At 37.2% G+C, this 23793-nt stretch overlaps 1 protein-coding gene across 6 annotated transcripts in view; it reads right to left on the bottom strand.

The window, feature by feature from the left end:
* ARB2A (ARB2 cotranscriptional regulator A) overlaps positions 1-23793 on the bottom strand; it is a 253315-nt gene that overhangs the window by 209465 nt on the left and 20057 nt on the right. For all 6 annotated transcript variants that reach the window (XM_070743038.1, XM_070743041.1, XM_070743039.1 and 3 more), the window contains exons 5-6: positions 21683-21748; positions 18710-18901 (exon numbers count right to left, since the gene is read on the bottom strand). In XM_070743038.1, coding sequence (XP_070599139.1) covers positions 18710-18901; positions 21683-21748 — 258 coding nt within the window. The remainder of the gene's footprint in view (positions 1-18709; positions 18902-21682; positions 21749-23793) is intronic.

The following is a 23793-nucleotide window of genomic DNA, read 5'->3' as shown; positions in this document are numbered from 1 at the left end:
GCTATCCAGATATTAAGCATACTTTCTTGTGTGTTGACTTGTTGTACTAAAATAAGATATCAACTTTCCTTAAGTTAGAGAAAAGTTCCCTGATGATGGGCTTCAGCACCAGTCAGAAAGTTCAGAACACAAAATCTCTGGTCCTAGTGATCGATCCAGATCGGTCCTTCCTTAACTTTGTATGCAATGACAATAATTTTTTAAAATTTAAATAAAAGATAAAAGTAACTGAAGTACAGTATTTAAAAATAAAGAGAATGTGAAAAATAAAGGGAATGGCAAAGTATTGCTGTTCATCTATATGTCAGCAATTTACACAATATTAGCAACAGGTTTTATTTAGTGAATCATGAAAATACTGTATATCCAGGATTAGAAATTGTTAGCTTCTAATTTAGAATCCCGAACTCATTTTTTTCCACGTATAGCACATTTATCAATATTCTAACATTACTGATTTTTCCAATGAAATTGAGTATTAAAATAAGATTGATTTTAGATCATAAATTCACCAGATTAAGGGATGTTCAAACTTTTTTGTGCATGGCTATGAACAAAGATAATTATATGAACTAAGAACACTACGATATTTATAATTTAGAAGTTTACTTACAATTTTAAGTGTAACAACAACTTCTTACTGGACTATGCATCCTGGAAGATTATGTTATTTAAATTAGTTTACAAGAAAGTTACCACATAAAACTACATTCGACTGACTTTCCCACTATTGTATAATAAAAGCAAATTTCTTCTTAAAGAAACATTTTATAAACATTAGAAATAAATGAAGTCTCTAAAAATTTTTCCTAAACCATATTAAGCAATAAAAGGAAATAGTTAAAAATAATTTTCCATTGAATGTTGGTGAGGACGTTTAGGTCAGAATGCATAGCCAATTTTATTTCCAAATAGTCTATAGGTGATTAACATGAGAAAGGAACAAGATAAAAATATACAGTGGTACCTCAAGATATGAACCCCTCGTCTTACGAACAACTCGTGATACGAACCCGGGGTTCAGAAAAAAATTGCCTCTTCTTACGAACTTTTTTCGAGTTACGAACGCCAAACCCAAACTTCCGGGTTCGGCGTTCGGAGGCTCCTGGGAAGCCGCCCGGCTGTTTTAAAAGGTGACCGCCAGGCTGGGGGGCTTCCCAGCACCCCCCCAAACCCCGAACCCGGAAGTTCGGCAAAAGTTCAGGGTTCGGGAGGTTGCTGGGAAGCCCCCCAGCCCGGCTGTCACCTTTTAAAACAGTCTGGCGGCTTTCCAGCAGCCTCCCGAAGCCGAACGCCAAACCCGAACTTCCGCGTTTGGCGTTCGGAGGCTGCTGGGAAGCCCCGCCGCCCAGCTGTCACCTTTTAAAACAGCCTGGGGGCTTCTTGGCGGCCTCCCAAACGCCGAACCCGGAAGTTCGGGTTTGGCGTTCGGGAGGTCGCTGAGAAGCCCCCAGGCTGTTTTAAAAGGTGACAGCCGGGCGGCAGCGTTTTTTTGCGGGGGTTTTTTTTGGTTGCACGGATTAAACAATGTTTCGTCTTACGAACCTTTCGTCTTACGAACCTTCCCCTGGAACCAATTAGGTTCGTAAGACGAGGTATGACTGTACTGGTGGTGATTTAAGAAACAAGAGAGAAGATGAAAAAGGAGCGATGACTTGGCAGCGTTCATGACATATTTGACTTTCTGTCTGAGAAGACCTTAATATATCTACCCAGTGTAACCAGTGTAAATTTGTAGCAGTCCTTAAACAAAATGACAAAGGTTTGGAATAAAAAACATATCAGCACATATCTGACGAGACACAGAAAGACTTATCAGTTCAAAACAAAAACTAAAAAAACCCCTTGTTCTACGACAGAAATTGACAGTGAAAACAACTCTCCATAAGGAAGACTTCAAAACAAATGAGTAAATATCAAAAAGTAAGAAACACAGAAAATCTTAGTAGCAATGTTGTACTGTATGAAGTCACAGTGACAGAAAACTTTAATTATTCCTTCATCTGCCAGGAGCCAAACTCTTTCAAACCTGGTCCTTGCAGAAAAATGTCTTATTTGTCTTGCAGACAACCTTGTCTTTCAGAGAGAAGATAAACGACAATCGTCTATTCTTGAACTGATACTAATCTGTAGAGAAAACCTAGAAAGAGCAGGAATACTGGAGTAAAAGAGAATGCATAATCTTGGAATTAGTTGGGGTTTTTTACATATTTTTTCTACATTGATTCAAGTACTGAATCCTATTTTGAATATCATACTTTAAGTTTGATTGAAACGCTCTGAAATAAGTTCTGATTAATAATAATAATGATAATAATGATAATCATCATCATCATCATCAGGTTCTAGAAACCAAACCATATAAAGAGACTAAAGGAACTAAACATATTTCAGTATTTGTGAATATTAGAAAAATAATTATACAGTATGCGATTATTTGTCCTGTTGGGAAAATTAAAGTGATTTTGCCAATTTTTATGAAGTTGCATTAAATGTTACTGAAAATTGCAAAAACTTAAGAAAGTATTATAAGCATTCACTCTGTGTATGCTGTTGTCTAACAGCATTACCAATATTCGTATTCTCTAACCTTGATTGATTGCCTACTCACATTTCTAAAGCCAATCAACTTCTTGAGAGATGTATTGAAAACCAAAGAAATTGACCAGTGTCATAGAGAAGAGGTTCTCAGTCCAGTATTAAGCACAACTGGCGCAAAGCCTGCCACAACTCAGTTGCTAACTCCTTTTTGAGCTGGAACTACAAATCTGGGAAGACCCTTAAACTACACATCAGTTTCATCTGGGGAACTGCTACTTTGTTTCAAACTAGAACTAGAATCTCCATGGATCAGTGGGTTAATAGCCACTTAATCTTGATTGGGTTTATTTTAATCTTATTCCTTTCCTGCTTTTATGCACTGGAACAACAACTTGATGGAATCGCTCATACAAGCTGGGTTGAGATACATTGCTAGATATCACAAGTGTACTGATGACCCCTGCTCCTTTGCTGACAGATGTGTTCACCAAGTGGCTTCATATAGGTGTTAAATAGGAGAGGCAAAAAAATTACGTTCTGGGTCAACCCAAATTAGGGTTCAATTTTTTCTCCATCGATATCAACTGAAACTTGCAGAAAAGGGGAGTTCCAATGCAACACTCGAATCAATTCCTACAGTCATTCCAAAAGGATACCATGTCGGTAATATTGAGGACCAATGGGAAATTGAAGAGAGAAAGGATGATTGCACTACCCTTATTCCTGCTATGCTAGAGAAATCAATGCTGTCTTAGGGCTACAGCCCAGTATGAACTCTGATTGAAGAGTACAGGTAGTTCATTTCTTCCAGAATTTTTTAAAGCTGTAGCTAGACCTTTTCTTGTGTTGGCCAACTCAAGCTCCCAGAGATTGACATGAATTCATGGGTGAAACATTCAAATCACCTGGAAGCTATAGTACATGGGGTGGGTGGGGTGGGTCCAGGATTAAAGCACTAGAACAGAAGAGATCTGAGGGGTTTCTCACATGGCAAAGGTGCCCCTTGAATATCTGTACCTGATGCAAATTCCATTTAAGAGCTGTTGCTATCCAGAATTCCCTATTTGGAACAACTGTTCCGTTCACCAGAAGTGTTCCTTTTTAAACCATACCAGTTGATGATTTCACTACAACACTTTAATCCTATGACTTGTAATTCAGACCACATTTTGGCTCAATTTTCCGGATTTCTGATTTTAACCAAGTCCATTCAGGAAAGTTTACCATTAACTGCAAATGCAAAAGAATTCCAAATTCAACTTAATAGGAAAGGGTTTTTTTCTAGACAAAAAATCAACAATATAATAGTTACAATAGAACTTTATAAACTGCAAATGATCCAGCTATTTATTTCTGCTCATCTTTTTTTTACATTAAAACAAGCAGCCCTCCTTAAAATATGACGTTGGTGGAAAGAATTCCCAGAACTCTTTTCAGAATGCTTCAATGCTAAGATTTTCTAACAGTAATTATGACAATTCATAGTAATGTGGTTCAAATCTGAGGCAATTATAGTAAGAGTTATGGATTTTTTCATTAATACATTTGGACAAGTATAATTCAGCTTTTCAATACAAATAAAAAAATATTTTATCCAAAGTTGATAGATAGATTTGAGATTTGATAATCACCTTGCTAAGTCACTACACTTTGAGAATATTTTCCTTAGTATGACTACTATCCACACATTTCTTACATTTTCAGCATTATTATTCAGTGAACTTCACTACCTTTGAAATCATCTGTAATTGTATGTTCTCTCGCCATAAACTACTCTTTTACTTTCCAAACTTGCAAGCAGGGATATTGCTTTCATGTAACATATGTTTTCTAGATAATATTCTTTTATTGCAAGAAATTTTATAGCAATACCATTGGAATGTTTATAATGGAAAAGAAACACTTTTTAAAATTAATTTTGTATAAATTATCCTCAACCCTAGAGATTCCCTGGAGGGAAAGAACATATCTGAATTTCACTATACAGTGCCACAGGCAGAAAGTGAGAGAAACTAAACAAGCCCATCCTGAAGGAGAAAAACCGCCTGCAGCTGCAAATGACCTATTACATGTCTCACTGGAAATGTTTTCATGTTGTAATTTGGTAATTTCAAGAAAAAAAGACAATTATCAACACCTACAGTTTGTTCTTCTGTTGTTATTTGATTTTATAAAGGATTTTTAAATCAAAGATGACATATTATATTTAAAAGGACATTGTTTTCAGATGATTATGATATTACATAATTTTTGTGTGAGAATCCCTGTAGCAGATTTATTTTGTGATTAGTTACAGCAAGAGGTTTGCAATGGCAGATACTTTTTTTTTATTCCACAACTAACATTCTAATAGATCAAAGAATGTTTTTCAGCTATACTCTCAATAGTTTCAATCAGCATATCTTTTTATTTCTTCTTTGAATTCCATGGTCTTATTTTCATTTTGATAGCTACAGAAAATCCTGAGTATATAAACATGGTTCATTGGGATTGGCATTTAAACAGCTATGAGAAATATTAGCTAATTATCAAATATTTTAAACATAGAATAAAATAATTGCTTTATAAACTGACAGTCTTCCAGATTACAGGTCTGCCAAACAAACTTTAGAAAAGCCGTTGCCAGAAATATAATTCATGGCTTATTCATTCTGAGAAATTTCAATAAGCACTTGTAAAAGGTCTACATTGGTAAAAATGATGCCGTTCCATATAGAGAACAAGACAACAAACAATCCTTCTTTCCACTTTTCATATGGGGGCCCGAATTACCAAAGTATTTGCAGTAAAAATCTTGTAACTTTCTCAGAATTAATAGAATTTGATCATATAGGTGAATCCACAGGGTATGATAAAAAGAAAAATTAAACTGTGACAGTGTGATCAAGAACTCCAACTGTTTGTATATGCAATCTCTATTAAAAATAGAAAAACTTCAATCACACTGTTCCAGATGCCATCTTCAGTTTTTTGACCACAACTTATACCCATGATGGCAAACCTATGGCCTGCGGAGCCATATCAGTGGGCATATGAGCTCAGGTCCGGCGTGCATGCATATACTAGCCGGCTGATTTTGGGGCCTTCTGGACCCAGGAAGTTGGGAAACAGCCTGTTTTCAGTCTTCGGAGGGGGTAGGGAATGCCCAATTTTTGTTCTCCCTAAGATCCATAGCCTTTCTAGAAGCCTGGAGAGGGTGAAAACAGGCTTCTCCACCGGAAGTCCTCCGGAGGCTAGAAACATTCCATTTACCAACTTCCAGTTGAACTGGAAATACCCCGTTTCCCAAATTGAAGAAGCTGGCAAAATTATTTGCCACCAATCTCCTCAGATAAAATCATTGAAGTTTCCAAAGATGGCCATGAATTCAAGATAGAGACAGTTCAGTGGCCCCACAATTCTGTAGTCATTTGCAAGAATGAAATCAGCAAACAAAAATTCATTTACATTATAAATTCAGAAATGACTCCAATCCCAAAAAAACTTCATTCATGGCCTGACCTATCCATACTATAACAAATTCACTCCCGTGAACTCTGAGCAGAACTCAAAAGACGTCATGACCAAGTATATACTGACCTATTCATTGATTACCTAACTGACTGCATCAAAACTAAATCCCGCAATCCACCATCAAACATTCAACCCCCATCACCCCAACCAACCCAACATCCAATATCCAGCCCACCTTCAACCCAAACCAACCCCTCATCATCCAAAATTAGGTAGACATGCTCCTTACATCCTCAACATCAACCACTGAACCTAAATGCAAACTAATGAATCCAAGAAGCATCGTAAAGAAAATTCCCAAACTTCTTCTCTTACTAAAAACTGCTAAATTTGACATTATATTTGTCTATGAAACATGGCTGAATGCATCCCTCTTACTCCATTATCATAGTAAGAAACTATCATGTTTATTGATCCGATCGCAAAACCCGTAGAGACGATGGAGTTGCCATCTTCTACAAAAAAATCACTAAACCTAAAAAATATGCAAGTTACACATGAACTCGATCTTCCATATACCACCTTCTGTGAACTGACCTTAAATACTATGTTTGCCTTCCTACTATGTTATAGAGCCCGATTACGATATCACACATGCGAACAAGTTAACCTCACTACTAACGTGGGCAGCCTTCTACCTACACCCTCTTATTTTTCCTTGCTGACCTCAACCCACGTCATATTAACTGGACCCTAAGTGACTGTACAACTGAATCCATATATTCAACTTTTTACAATGCTATACCAATCTAGGGCTAGATCAACTAATAACAAACAATACTAGACTCAGCAATTATCTCAATTCCATCTGCAACAGTTTACACTCAATTTATGGATTAAAAATAAAATAACCCTTTTTCAATAGAGACCACAGCATGATTGACTTTTGTCTCAATATACATTCTTACAAACCCCCCCATAATGATGAGATAACCATTACAACTTTTAAAAAGCCTACTATATCATAGACACCGACCTGTCATCTCTTGATTGGGAAACATTATTCTCGGGTTATATAATACTGCCAAAGCCTCCTACAACATCTTTTTGCTCAAAATCCAAAGTCATTAAAAGGCACGAAGAGTTGTTAATCTAATTTTGCTTAGCTTCTTCTCTGGCAGTATTACACTGCTAACCAGAGCATACAAAACATTTGCTAGACCAATTCTCGAATACAGCTCATTTGTCTGGAACCTGCACTGCACTGGACATTAACACAGTTGAGAGAGTCCAGAAATATTTCATAAGAAGAGTCCTCCATTCCTCTGCTCACAACAGAATACCTTATTCCACCAGATTTGAAATATTGGGCTTTAATCTGATCTAAATGTAGTTTGCATCTGCCACAATGTCTTATTTGTCAATGACTTCTTCAGCTTCAACCACAACATGCACGAGCACACAACAAATACAAACTTAATGTAAACTGTTCCAAACCTGATTGCAGAAAATACGACTTCAGCAACAGAGTAATCAATGCCTGGAATGCACTACCCGACTTTGTGGTTTCTTCCCCAAACCTCCAAAATGTTAACCTTAGGCCAGGGGTCCCCAACCACCGGGCCGCGGACCAGTACCGGGCCGCGGGGCATGTTGCACCGGTCCGTGGAGTCAGCAGCTGCCGGCCCTCATGCCGCCACCCCCTCCCTCCAGCGCTTCGCCTCCCGCCGGGCAAGAGGCCTCGGGAGGCAGGTTCTGCCGGCCACAGGACGATGGATGGGACAGAGGGGCGGGAAGGACCGAGAGGCTCAAGCCTCTTTTGGCTTCTGCCGCGGGGCGCTTTTGCGTTTTTGGCTGGGGGGAGGCAGGAGGGCCAGCCTGACCCCCTCTCTCCAGCGCTTAGCTCCCGCTGGGCAAGAGGGCTTGGGAGGCAGGTTCTGCCGGCCACAGGACGATGGCGGGAAAGAGGGGCGGGGAGGACCAGCACCCCCATGCTTAATCCCGCCCCCAACCATGCCCCTTTCCGCCCCCACTGGGCCATAGAAAAATTGTCTTGCTGAAACTGGTCCCTGGTGGAAAAAACGTTGGGGACCACTGCCTTAGGCTATCTACTGTCAATCTCTCTCACACACACCCAATCCTGTGGACTGGCCTTGGCCTTTAAAAGCCAAAATGAAAATCTTTCCTGAAGCACTGTGAAAGAAAATGAAGCACTAGTTGTCACTGCCTGAAGGTACCAACATAACTTTTGGAAAACAGAGTCTAACAGCATGCACAAATCTCAACCTCAACAACAAAATCTGCAAATTGTTATACGTTCTATACTATAAATATAGCTACAAGTGCTATGTAAAATCAGTGGAAAGCATGAAACCTGTGCCACTATGAAACTGTGTTAGGGTTAGCTTTCTGTTCTGAGTCTTCTTTCTTATTTCTATGTTGCTGTACAATTATAAAACTGAATTTCACTGGGTACTTTTTGACAGGAAAGCAATGAATGTATGTATACTTATTAACTGTTTTAAAACATCATAGAGATAAGGCAATCAATTCTGAATCTATGAAATATTCATCTTAGGTATCTACTGAAGCATGTAGGGTTATTCTCTCAAACATTAGTAATTTTTTTACAGTTTCTAAAAAGTGCAATATTAAAGACATAAAGATTGGCAGGACTCTTTCACACTGAACCAGTTCTTGCGTGATGTAATTGATATTTAATGTATTTAGGTATTATTTTGTGGAACGTATGTATTTCTGAGATTTAAATCATACACTTCATGTCAAATGTAGAAGGAAGCAGAAGGTTTTGTGTTCAAACAAAGAAGCAGATATCTCAAAATGGGTTACCTTCTCATTTTTATATTTTCTATATTGTTCCATATTGTATTTCATATTTATCAGTCACAAATACCCATTTAAATCTTGCTAAACATAGCATATTGTTATTTTGTGACAATATATATAAAAAGTATAAGTATTGATTACAAAAAGAACAAAGATTATGTTATTATACCTTCACACAGCAGAAAGATTTCTTTTAAAAAAAAGAAAAAATAAGAATGTAAACAAAAGGTTAAAGATTAATAAATAAAAGGACTCTTTTTCATTTTAGGCAAGGCTAATAAAAATGTTCAATTAATTATTACATCTTATTGACAGCAGATTTCCCTGGGGAAGTCATTTAAAAAGTTTAACCCCTGAGCAAATTATAGTTTCTCTTGTCTTTGAAAGTGTCGAGTGCATTGATTGTAACTGCAAAGAAGGGTTATCTTCTGCCTAGAGATTCACTTTCTTTACAATCTTAAACACTGTCTCCTTCCCAAACTGGCTTTGATTCATCAAGTTAAGCCACATCAGATGATATGAGTCTCCGAGTCTGCGGAGAGGGGCGGCATACAAATCCAATAAATAAATAAAATGAAAGCAGAAGTAGCACAGAAAAGAGGCCAGCTGTTAAAATAAAATACAATGTGCAAGAGGATCACAAATGTATATAATAGGACAAAGCTAGAGAGAAAAGCAGATTTGAAAAAGATTTCAGTGACTAAACATGAATAATATGATAGAAATTAAACACCATTTTTATACTTGCTTTCTCTGCATTTAAACTCATCTCGCTTACTTGAAATTCTAAACATACCTAAAACAACAAGGCTTTTTATATACCTACTTAAAACTATATCTCCCCGCTTTCTCTTTAACATACAGAATCACTATGCGGTATCCCTTACAAAGTATTAATAATATAGAATTCTAATATCCAAATGAATTAAGGAAAATATCACCTAATTCTTAAAACAATAAAAAAGATCAGTTGTTACTAGGAATATTTTGTAATATTTTTCTGTATTTAAACATGTGGGTTATTAAAACTGAAGAAATACTTTAAAAAACATTTAGACTGTGCAAGAATATTAACAAAACAATACTACAAATCACATCCCATTGTAACAGATTCACTAATATATATTTACTCTCATTATCTTCGAAATCTGAAACTTTACACCACTATTAAAATTCAAGTACAGTTACTGCAATGAGACTTATGCTACTTTGCACATGAATCATAGACAGTGTTCCCAAACTTCCACAAAGTAATTGGATTTTCAGAACTGCAAGTGGTTTTATTCCAATTCACTCATGACAGGGCCAGGAGGTAATGATACATCTGCCGTGATGCAACAAGCAGACCTGTCTTCTGTCAAGAATTGAAATCATAAAGGAATAAGCTGTCATTAACAACCTCTCTTCAAACACTAGAGCTGTCATCTCATTGTTTTGTTCTACTGGCTTGGGGGGCAATGTGGCTTCATATAGTCTGTCAATGAGAATTTAACTATTCTCCTTACTTTTCCATTAGCCACTTTTTCCAAGCTTACCCAAAACTATGACAAATTCTCAACATAAAACCAATTGTGAGAAATATCCATGTAGCTTGTCTTTTGGAAATTCATTAATTCAATCTAAATTCCACAGACACTGCTGTGCATTCCTAATAAAAATGTATTTTTAAATTGACATTTAATGCTCTGCATATTTCATAAAATTTATTTCCTTAATATTTGTATCTTGCTAGTTGAAATGAAAGGCTTTTTTCTGGCAATGGAACTCTTTCTTAGTCTCATTACCCCTCTTCCCCACTACCCCAACATTCATATATCCTCAAAATCTGTTCGTAATAAAAATGGAGAATGTATGTGGGTTGAAAAGAGACAATAAAATCTTTGTGTACAAGAACAAGACCATATTCCTCCCTTTATCAATGCGTAAAATAATTATCTACTTCCGACTAATAATATAACAATTACTATAAATTAATTTAAGCCTCCAAAACTCCAGAAATGTATAGAATATTTTAAGACAAACCATATCATATGGACATTCTGTGTAAATATGCAAAATAAGACTACTGTAAAATTAATGATTTCATGGAGGTAAAAATACAGGAACGAACAGAATTAGAGCAGATATTCTTTTATAACCCAGAAGTCAAATTGTCGTCAACTTTGGTGTGTTTTATGACGGTCGCTAAGGCAGAACCAATCCATAGGTCCTTTGACAGCTATGTGATCCCAGGCAGGTTAATACTAATATACTGTATTACTGAAGTGTATTTATATAGTCTGTTTTATTTTGTATTGATGTTGTGATTTAGTTTATATTTATTTAGTGTAAAGTAGCGTGAATCATTGACTTTGCATTATACAAATAAATCAAATAAATAATATATTCTGCATAATCTGATTTTATGAGAAATACCAAGCCCCTAATCTAATATTAAATTATTAGCATATATTTCAACAATTCACCCTGAGATCTTGAAATGACAGTCATTGCTAGGTTAGATATGCAAAAAGTGTTAATATGTACAGACTAAATTTCTGGAGCGTATGGTGAAAAAGAAAATGGATTTCCCATTATTTCTTGATTTTATTCTTTCTGCTCAAATTATTACAAATTATATTATCAACCAGAAGTTCAGATGTACCATGCAACTTGTCAAGGATTCTTTAGATACTGTTGGTTTAATTTGATTCTGAAAGCTGTGTATTCAAAGTATATTAGTAGTTTGAGCTGAGTGTGCATTATTATTATTATACATATATGTCGGGCCTTACTAATAATTATCAAAATGTTTACCTAATGTTGTAAACCACAACAGATTTTACTGGATATATAATAGACTGCAATGAATCTAATATACTGCCAATCAACAGAAAATTTTTTTATACAAATATGCAAAAATGAAGTAGTTTATTTTCTAGAACCTTATACATTTGAGGGTTTTTTCAAGAAAAACATTCTTTAGTACAGTGTTTCCCAACCGTGGCAACTTGAAGATATCTGGACTTCAACTCCCAGAATTCCCCAGCATTTGCTGGCTGGGGAATTCTGGGAGTTGAAGTCCAAATATCTTCAAGTGGCCAAGGTTGGGAAACACTGCTTTAGTAGATGTGAAAGCTATGAGTGTATCACCTAACCTCAGGGTAACTGATCACTGAAAATACAAATAAGTAAAAATATAAGGAATAAATATTAAAATAAATTCAAGATCAAGATTATTATATCTTTAGAATGTTATCTATTGTAATTCTACTTAGATACTTGATAAAATGATAAGCAAAAAAGTAAATGTTAATGGCATTTCGCTCTATCTAAACTGCAACTCCCAAATTAAAATGGGGTATTTATTTTTTACGATTTCCAATTGTATCTTTGGTCATGTATATTCATTTCTATATTGTTATGTAAATGAGTTTGATATGAACGGCATACAATTAAATACTTATCACAATAAAAGGTCAGCTAACAATTCTTGCCCTTCTGTTATACTTTACTGATGAAGAAGCAAGATAAAATTCCCCACAAGGAGATAAAGGAGAGAGGCAGCTTAATTTCTTGCAGAGAGAAGTGGGTTTTATTCCTTTAGTCCCTTACACAATGTTCTGCCTCCAGTCAAATAGAATTATTAATTCAAGTTGTCATAAAATCCTGGGATTCCACAAAATCCATCCTATTATATGGGTACAATGACTGATGCAATGTATTCTTGCATGCTAGATTTAAATTCTAGAATTATCCATATTATTTTTATTGCTCATAAAGACATATTTTATTCACCCATCCTTATTTAGCTATCTAGTTATGATGCAATTACCAGGCTGTAAAGCAAAAGGCTTGCTAAGTAATCATGTGACTGAGAGAGAGGGAGCCTACAAGGATCACTGCTTGGTGTAGTCTTATTCAGATAAAGCTCTCTCATATACCTTATGCCACAATTATTCTTACTGTGGCATGCATTGTTGTCAGGTGTATGGGTTTTGTCATAAATGTATGTATTAGTTGAATTTCTAAAAATTACCTATGTACTTGCAAATGGTTGCTAGCTGAGGTAGTCATTATAGGTGAGGTGGATATAATTTTATTTTCCTATCCCTAATCTTCCATCTTGGTATGTCGGGAATCTAATCTTACCTTCATGTCTCTTGTTACTGCTATCTCTTCCTAATATCTCCCTCCTCTTTCTGAGAGATTTGAGTTGAATTGGGTCAGCATAGGTTGATTTTTTTTGTAGATACTAATTAGCTGTTGTTATTGCTTGATCAGAAGTACTGCATCGCCTTGTTCTTTTTCTGTTAATTTTATTGCTGGATTTTGTTAATACAAGTGTGGCAAAGGATGGGTTTTTAGAAAATTCAAAAAAATTAAGTTTTATTATCAATTTACCAGAAACTTAATTGCCACTAATCAGAAAATCCTTGTAATGGGGTTTTATAAATTCCATCACATACAGTGGGGGGGGTGGGGTGGGGGGGGGAAGGAGTATTTAGTCAGGCACCAATTGTGCAAGTTCTCCCACTTAAAAAGATGAAAGAGGCCTGTAACTGACATCATAGGTAGACCTCACCCTTGAGAGACAACATGAGAAAACACATCCAGAAAATCACATTGTCTGATTTTTAATGAATTTATTTCCAAATTATGGTAGAAAATAAGTATTTGCTCACCTACAAACAAGCAAGATTTCTGGCTCTTGCAGACCTGTAACTTCTTCTTTAAGAGGTTCCTCTGTCTTCCATTCATTACCTGTAGTAATGGCACCTGTTTGAATTTGTTATTAATATAAAAGAAACCTGTTCAGAACCTCAAACCGTCACACTCCAAACTCCACTATGGTGAAGACCAAAGAGTTGTCAAAGGACACCAGAAACAAAATTGTATCCCTGCACCAGGCTGGGAAGACTGAATCTGCAATAGGCAAGCAGCTTGGTGTGAAGAAATCAACTCTGGGAGCAATAATTAGAAAATGGAAGACATACAAGGCCACTGATAATCTCCCTTGATGTGGGACTACACGCAAGATCTCATCCCATGGGGTCAAAATGATCACAACGGTGAGCAAAAAAACCAGACCCACATGGGGGAACCTAGTGAATGACCTGCAGAGAGCTGGGACCAACGTAACAAAGGCTACCATCAGTAACACACTATGCCGCCAGGGACTCAAGATTCTGCAGTGCCAGATGTGTCCCCCTGCTTAAGCCAGTAGATGTCTGGGCCTGTCTGAAGTTTGCTAGAGAACATTTGGATAATCCAGAAGAGTATTGGGAGAATGTCATATGGTCAGATGAAACCAAAGTAGAACTGTTTGGTAGAAACACAACTCATCGTGTTTGGAGGAGGAAGAATGTGAGTTGCATCCAAAGAACCCCATACCTACTGTGAAGCATGAGGGTGGCAACATCATGTTTTGGGGTGGTTACTCTGCAAAGGGACCAGGACGACTGATCTGTGTACATGAAAGAATAAATGGGGCCATGTATTGTGAGATTTTGAGTGCAAACCACCTTCCATCAGCAAGGGCTTTGAAGATGAAACATGGCTGGATCTTTCAGCATTACAATGATCCCAAATACACCGCCAGGGCAACGAAGGAGTGGCTTCGTAAGAAGAATTTTAAGGACCTGGAGTGGCCTAGCCAATCTCCAGATCTCAACCTTATAAAAAACTTTTGGAAGTAGTTGAAAGTCCGTGTTGCCCAGCGATAGCCCCAAAACATCACTGCTCTTGAGGAGATCTTCATAGAGGAATGGGCCAACATACCAGCAACAGTGTGTGCCAACCTTGTGAGGACTTACAGAAAATGTTTGACCTCTGTCATTGCCAACAAAGGATATATAACAAAGTATTGAGATGAACTTTTTTTATTGACCAAATACTTATTTTCCACCACAATTTGGAAATAAATTTGTTAAAAATCAGACAATGTGATTTTCTGGATGTGTTTTCTCATGTTGTCTCTCATGGTTGAGTTCTACCTATGATGTCAATTACAGGTCTCTCTCATCTTTTTAAGTGGGAGAACTTGCACAATTGGTGTCTGACTAAATACTTTTTCCCCCACTGTATTTTGTCCTACATAAATTAATAACAACATATTATCATAAAACACTGCAATGCAAATTTAATATTAAGCATCACTTGTATACTTCATTTAAATATACAGTGGTACCTCTACCTAAGAATGCCTCTACTCAATAACTTCTCTAGATAAGAACCGGGTGTTCAAGATTTTTTTGCCTCTTCTCAACAACCATTTTCCACTTACAAAACCAAGCCTCTGAAACTGTAACCGGAAAAGGCAGGGAGAAGCCTCCATGGGGTCTCTCTAGGAATCTCCTGGGAGAAAACAGGGCCAGAAAAGGTGGGGAGAAGCCTTCGTGGGGCTTTTGTAGGAATCTTTTGGGAGGAAACGGCTTCCACCCTCCCTGTGGTTTCCCCAATCGCACGCATTATTTCCTTTTACATTGATTCCTATGGGAAAAATTGCTTCTTACAAACTTTTCTACTTAAGAACCTGATCATGGAATGAATTAAGTTCGTACGTAAAGGTACCACTGTACTGCATTAAAATGCATTTCTTTATAAAACCATAGGAGCTTAAGTGCCTTCTAAGATCAACTTCTTATATTTTTACCTGAGACAAATCTAGCTAGTAAAATTATATTTTTAAAAGATCCAATTTAACAAATCATTACATCAATTTCTCTGTTTTAAACCATACATGTAACAATGAATTTCAATACAACATTTAAAAATTCTGAACCGCAACAGAAATTGCATAGATGACTTGAAAATAAAATACAATTTTTAAAGAAGATGTTGGATAACCATTTATCTGAAGTAGTGTAGGGTTTCCTAGTTAAGCAGGGGGTTGAACTAGAAGACCTCCAAGGTCGCTTCCAACTCTGTTTTTGTTGTTATTATTATTACAATTAGTATACATTTGATACACATTAAAACAACATACGTACCCAGAATTAGGTGTAAATTAGCCCATTAAATTAGCCCATTTGAGCCTTGTATGGTCACTGGCAAAGCTTTATACACAGTTCTCAAAACACTCTAAAAGTTATTGTTAAATTTTAAAATGTAATATACTGTACCGTGTTTTTCGGAGTATAAAATGCACCGGAGTATAAGACACATCTTAGTTTTGGGGGAGGAAAACAAGGAAAAAAGGCCTCTGCCTCCTAGCAATTTGCCAGACAGCAAACAGCACAGATGATATGCTGTTTGCTGTGTATTTCTGTGCATCTGTGCCTGGGCCCGGGACAGGGGTTTATCCTCTGTCCTGGTGCTCCTTGACCTCTCAGCGGCTTTCGATACCATCGACCATGGTATCCTTCTGCACCGGCTGGAGGGGTTGGGAGTGGGAGGCACTGTCCTTCAGTGGTTCTCCTCCTACCTCTCTGGCCGGTCGCAGTCGGTGTTAGTGGGGGGCCAGAGGTCGACTCCTAGGTTTCTCCCTTGTGGGGTGCCTCAGGGGTCGGTCCTCTCCCCCCTGCTATTCAACATCTACATGAAACCGCTGGGCGAGATCATCCAAGGACATGGGGTGAGGTATCATCAATATGCGGATGATACCCAGCTTTACATCTCCACCCCATGTCCAGTCAACGAAGTGGTGGAAGTGATGTGCCGGTGCCTGGAGGCTGTAGGGGCCTGGATGGGTGTCAACAGACTCAAGCTCAACCCGGATAAGACGGAGTGGCTGTGGGTTCTGCCTCCCAAGGACAATCCCATCTGTCCGTCCATCACCCTGGGGGGGGAATTATTGACCCCCTCAGAGAGGGTCCGCAACTTGGGCGTCCTCCTCGATCCACAGCTCACATTAGAACAACATCTTTCAGCTGTGGCGAGGGGGGCGTTTGCCCAGGTTCGCCTGGTGCACCAGTTGCGGCCCTATCTGGACCGGGACTCATTGCTCACAGTCACTCATGCCCTCATCACCTCGAGGTTCGACTACTGTAATGCTCTCTACATGGGGCTACCTTTGAAAAGTGTTCGGAAACTTCAGATCGTGCAAAATGCAGCTGCGAGAGCAGTCATGGGCCTACCTAGGTATGCCCATGTTTCACCATCACTCCGCAGTCTGCATTGGTTGCCGATCAATTTCCGGTCACAATTCAAAGTGTTGGTTATGACCTTTAAAGCCCTTCATGGCATCGGACCAGAATATCTCCGAGACTGCCTCCTGCCGCACGAATCCCAGCGACCGATTAGGTCCCACAGAGTGGGCCTTCTCCGGGTCCCGTCAACTAAACAATGTCGGTTGGCGGGCCCCAGGGGAAGAGCCTTCTCTGTGGCGGCCCCGGCCCTCTGGAACCAACTCCCCCCGGAGATTAGAACTGCCCCTACTCTTCCTGCCTTCCGTAAACTCCTTAAAACCCACCTTTGCCGTCAGGCATGGGGGAACTGAAACATCTCCCCCTGGGCACGTTTAATTTATGCATGGTATGTCTGTGTGTGTGACTGTTAGCATATGGGGTTTTTTAAATATTTAAATATTTTAAATTTGTCTGATTGCTTATGATTTGTTTCTACATGTTGTGAGCCGCCCCGAGTCTTCGGAGAGGGGCGGCATACAAATCCAAGTAATAAATAAATAAATAAATAAATCTGTAGAAATAGCAAATAATTGGAAAAATGTACATTATGGCAGTAATGTATTACAATAATGTAATCCCAGAAAGTTTTCTTAAATATAATCATACTAACTTTTCCCAATTATTTAAATAGATCTACTCCGAACATGACTAAGTCAGGGATTAACTCAGCTGTCTTATCTTAATACTAATACTTAATACTAAAACAGGACATTTCAGAATATACTTTTACAGATCTTTAAAATTGATGTGGCTTTCTGGAAGTATTCTCTGCTATATAAAAGAAGTAAAAAATAAGTCTAATAATTTGAACATTCTATAGGCATTTACAGTTGTCGACTTACCTCCTTGCAGCAAAAAACAAATAGCCAGTTCCAGCCTTTGCCTCTTCCTGCAGCAATTTGCCTCTGCAGTTTTAGTTTCATTTTCATTTTAGCACCTGGCCTTGCAGGAATTTCAATCAGCTGAGTGTCGAGAGGCAGATAATCCATGGCTTGTGCTAATCAGGCTCTGCTGCTGTTTTCTGCAAGGAGGTAAATTACTCTTTGGTGGTGGCTGGGTGGGGCTACATTTCAATGTTTAAGACGCAACCCAGTTTTCACCCTCTTTTGGGGAGTAAAAAGGGTGCGTCTTATACTCCCAAAAATATGGTAAGTGGTCGCTTGTTAAATTTATACCAATATAATAACTATTAAATTGAAATTCAATTTAAATTCAAAATAACCATGTTTAATTTCTGTCCTGATTCTATCTAGCATTTTGGGAAGATTGGCTTCCAATACAGTATAGGTAATAAGCGCCTCACAATAGTTCATTTAGTGACCATTCAAAGTTACAACAGCATTGAAAAAAGTGACTTACAACCATTTTTCACAGTTACAACCGTTGTAGCATCCCCATGATCATTTGATCAAAATTCAGATGCTCGGCAACTGGCTCATACTTATGACCATTTTTCTGTCCCAATGTAATGTGATCCCCTTTTGCAACCTTCTGACAAGCAAAGTCAACGGAGAATCCAGATTCACTTCACAATCAGGTTACTAGCTTACCAACTGCAGTGATTCACTTAACAACTGTGGCAAGAAAGGTCATAAAATGGGACAAAACTCATTTAACAAATGTCTCACTAACACAAAATTTAGACTAAATTATGATGGTAAATTGAGGACTACCTGTGTACCACTCAGAAACCAAAGCATGGCATACAGTTTGGGATAAGTCGTGCACCTCTGTTTTAGGAAAACCCATAATTATCTTACCTCTATAGCTCTTTTAATATAAGGAATCTGAGTGCCGCTGTGCAGATCTTCATTTATAATAAGCCTTCTTGCCCACTGTCCTGCTCTGACAACACCACTGCCTTGAATTAAAACCATTAGTTTATCAGGATTTATCAGCGCATCTTCACTCATAAAGATGAAACTTCTAGGTTCGGTCTCTTCTGCATCTACCTAAAATGGGAATAATATTTAGTGAATATAAACAGTTATGCAGTGTCACATAATAAATAGTAACCTAAAGAAAACAGTGGCTGCAACCAGTAATTCAGACTGTATTTATGACTGATGTAAAAATAAACTTCTGACCAATGCTGCCTTATCCTAAGCCCCCCCCCCCCCAAAAAGTACACTTTTCTCAATAGCAAACAGAAGACTAAAGCTATAATTTTCCATACATTATCAGTAGGCACCTTTTTTATTTGAATGAAATGGAATATTAGAGGAAAGTTAGATTGAGAGAATGTCCAGGTTTACAGTGTGCTTAATAAAATAAATAAATAATAATATGTAGTAGTAGACATCACTACTACAATAAATGGTGTGCTAAACCATTTACAGTATTAGAAAAAGCTTTGGGTTGGGGGGGGGATATAATTTCACTAGAGATCCCTAATGGACTTCTATCTTTATACCTGTATTTATCTACACTGATCATTTGCTACAGATTCCCAAGGAATGGAGTAACTCTTTAGTAGTTCCAATCTATAAAAAAGGCAGTAAAGCTAACCCAGCTCATTACCATGCAATAAACCTTTTGTGAATAAATAATAAATGTATGTGAACTGTTTCTACTACAAATTAGTTGACTTCATGAACCAAGAAATAATATTAGCTATGGATTAAGCCAGCTTTATATCATGTTTGTTCAATCGTGAATCAATGTATTACTTTAAATTAGATACATAATGAACAACATTACATTCTCCTGGGAAGATGAGGGAGAATATTTTTATAGTGTTTCTTTCCACAGCTGTAATAATCATGGAGCTGGCAGTTGGCTAGTTTTAAAAAGCTGTACTTTCAAAGCAATTTTGTTTTTTTACTTCTACATTTTTTTCCATTCCATATCATAGAGCAGGGCTGTCAAACTCCCAGCCCAAAGGCCGGATGCATCATATGCTGGCTACACCCATGCACGGTTTAATGAAGGGGGGAAAGTCCCAATATGTCACATGATGCTGATATGATGACATGAGTTTGACACCCCTATCTTAGAGGTTTGTGAGCTGATCTTTATCTTTCTATTATCCTCTACAGATAGTTGTTGTTGTTGTTGTTATTATTATTATTATTATTATTTATTAGATTTGTATGCCGCCCCTCTCTGTAGATTCGTTTATAGCTTTACATACCAGTAATAACATTCCAATTAGAGAGCCAAATGAGAGAAATATTTATTATAAAGATCCACGCATTACAAAATGTTTACTTAATCTATCTGTACAGACAAATTAGTCGACATGTACCAAGGTTTAGAATCAGCCTTTACAACTTCAATCTTAATTACATTTGGAAACCTACCTTCAAGCCAAGTTGTCTTAAAATATCAAATGAAACTTTCAGTAAATTATAGCTATAAAAAGGTCATAGTAGTAGCACAGAGTCACAGTTTATCGACAAACTAAACTATCTTGGTGTGTCTCTAGCAATTTTTATTTCCATTATATAAATTTCCTCACTTTTCTTTTAAATGATCCTGATACTAGGCAGAAATTGTTATGGTCATGATTTCGTTTTTAAAAATGTTAACATTTTTTTAAAATCAAAGAATAATTATACAAATATCAGATATATGCTCAGTCATAGAATCTATTGTCCTGTTGCCAAAAACATCTTTCCTTTTCTGCCATAAAATTTGCAACAGTATCCATCATGAAGCTTTACCTATCTTACAAAATGAAATCATCAAGTGATCTCAAAAGCCAAACTCTCATGTTGATCACAGAGAAGAGATACAAGTTTGGATGAACTGCAGATTTTCTATTCACAACAGTTAATGAAGAATATTCATTATGGATTTTTACGGCATAGGATCATTCATTTTATTAGATTCAATGTCAAATTTTACTTCGTTCAAATAAAGAGTCAGGGGGGCGCAGCAGGTAGAGTGCAGTACTGCAGGCCACTGAAGTTGACTGTAGATCTGTAGGTCAGCGGTTCAAATCGCATCACCGGCTCAAGGTTGACTCAGCCTTCCATCCTTCTGAGATGGGTAAAATGAGGACCCGGATTGTGGGGGCAATATGCTGGCTCTGTTAAAAAGTGCTATTGCTAACATGTTGTAAGCCGCCCTGAGTCAAAGGAGAAGGGCGGCATAAAAATTGAATAAATAAATAAAATAAATAAATGTTCTGTTCTCAGAATTTTTTTATTTAAAGCACACACAACATTGGAAAACTGCTGGGTTGTGAATCAAAGCAAATAGGTGAAAATGGGTCATGCCATTATGAAATCTACACACCAGTTGAGACTCAATCTGGAGATGTATCTGTACAATCGATGAACATTACACCCTGTGCACATTATATCTAAAATAAAGCATTTAACCTTTAAGTCATGCTTGAAAATTAAATATAGCTTGTATTACATGCACGTGAATAAATTAACAGCCTGTTTAATTTGTATTATGTCCCAGCCTTTTTGAAACTAAACTAAAATGAAGCAGCAATTGGAGGCAAGCACTGGTTGCATTAAATGCCCGCCTCTATGCAGAACAGCTCTTTGTTTAGATATTAACAAAATAAAAGACTTCTATTTTCCAGTGAGATTCATAAAATTGAGAAAAAATGCAAACCAAATGAGTTACTCAAGATGAGCAACTTCTCATGTCATTGTTTAGAAATGGGGTTTTTACAAGCCTTCACAAAGTTACAATAAAAGTTTATTTTCTTACATTCATTTTTACAACTTAACATACTTTAAGAAAAAAAAATGTATATATATTTAACTTACTGGAACATATACTTTTTTCAAATGGCATTCTTCTTCCAGTAATTCATATACATATTTAGTGATGATCTACAAGAGAAAAAAGTTGTATAATATTTATAAATATAAAATTCCATTATTGCAAAAATAATGGAAATCAAACTACTGTTTAGAAAAATACAATGCATTCTGCAAAGTAAATAGTTTTCTTTAAATCTTCTAGTTAAGAAGCATACATTTCTGTCTTATGGCCTCAATAAATTTGTCCAGATCTAGGATTTTGCTTCCTGTTTCTATGTAAATAATTTTGTTAAAAATTAAGGATAAAAATGTATCTGGTTAATACACCGTTGATGGCATAAAGAGAACTCTTGGATTAATTTGTTAAAACTATTTCAAACAATTTGCAATAAAAATTTCTTAGAACAATTTCTTTTTATTGTGGCATATCCAAATCTTGGCCCACATGAACATGAGTAACAGAAGGGACAAATGAAGGAAAGCCTAGATAAAAAAAGATTCCCATAAAGAAACAGAAAAGATACTTTAATTATTTTTCTTGCAAAAACATTCCAGGTGTCACTCTCTTTCAATGGAGAATGAAAACCTTGTGGAGAACTGAACTTTACAATGGGCTGAGTACTACTTGAAATATCTTTAACCCAAGCAGCCCTTGTTACACTTCATCTGCAAAATACACTAGTCCTGCCCTCGGGCACAGAAGCAGCTGAGTGACTTTAGGCCAGTCACTGTCTCTTAGCCCAGAGAAGAAGACAAGGGCAAACTTCTGAAAGTGTTGATTGGGAAATTGTAGGGACTTGTCCATTTAATCGTAAGAACTCATGGCTGACTCAAAAGCACAAAGATAAAACCATAACCCAAAAAGGATTAACAATACAAATAAATAAGAATAGCTACAACATTCTCATCTGGGACTTTAACCAACTAAAAGCCTCCAAGTTGTAAGATATTAAACTTAAATATTTAAACAACTGCAGAAAATAACAATGGAAAATATTACGTGTTTTTGTTTTAAAATCTAACCATTAAATTTTTTTCTGAACCCCTTCCACATTCAAATATAAGAGACATTTTAACTAAACTTGTTTCCAAGCAATTATTCTGCCCAAACACAGAATTGATTCATGTTTTCAGCTATTAAACCAAAGTGATTTAATACTTAACATATTAACAAAAATAGAACATCTGCCAGACATAACATTCATATTTAATTTAATTCAATTTATTGCATTTCTATGCTGCATAACTCCCGAAGGACTCTGGGTGGCTTACAACAGGATATAAAAATATATATTTAAAAATATATATTTAAAAATGTATATTTAAAAATGTCATAAAATATTTTAAAACAGTTTAAAAATCTCATTCATGCATATCACTCAGGCCAGACCTCACAATTGCGAGATAAAAGGCTGCTGGAAAAGCCAGGGTTTTTTTTAAAAATAAAATATTACCTTTATTGAAAATAAATGGGGGAGGGGATACAGAAAACAAAAGCCAGGTTTTCAATGCTTTCTGGAAGGCCAATAGAGTGGGGGCAGTCCTGATCTCAGGATTCCAGCGGTAGTTGCTTCCAGAGAGATGGGGCAGCCACAGAGAAGGCCCTTCCCCGCGGGCCTGGCGGTTGACACTTACCTGGAGAAGACCAACATTGGTCTCGATAACCTGTCCCTGAGCCATGTAGGGCTTTAAAGGTAATAACCAACATCTTGAATTGAGCCCGGAGACCAATAGGGAACCAGTGCAGCTCGTGGAGGATTGGTGTAATGTGCACGGATGCATTCTGGACCAATTTTCGTCTCCAAACACTCACACCATGTGGAGTGTGTTGCAATAATCCAACCACGAGGTGATAAGGGCATGAGTGATTGTAGGAGAGTTTCCTGATCCAGGTAGGGTCGCAATTGGTGCACCAGATGAACCAGTGGAAAGATCCCCCTAGCCAGAGCTGTTAGATGTTGGTCTAATCTTAGCTGTGATTCTAGGAAGACACCCAAATTGCAGACCTGTTCTCTGTCCCTAGAGACAAGGGTGGACAGTCGATACAGTCTTTAGGAAGCAGTACCTATAGCCACTCGGTCTTGTCTGGGTTAAGTCTGAGCTTGTTGACACCC

Source organism: Erythrolamprus reginae, chromosome 2 (genome assembly GCF_031021105.1).
Source record: "Erythrolamprus reginae isolate rEryReg1 chromosome 2, rEryReg1.hap1, whole genome shotgun sequence".
In the NCBI taxonomy this organism is placed as follows: Eukaryota; Metazoa; Chordata; class Lepidosauria; order Squamata; family Dipsadidae; genus Erythrolamprus; species Erythrolamprus reginae.
This window is presented reverse-complemented; position numbering and strand designations above follow the sequence as displayed.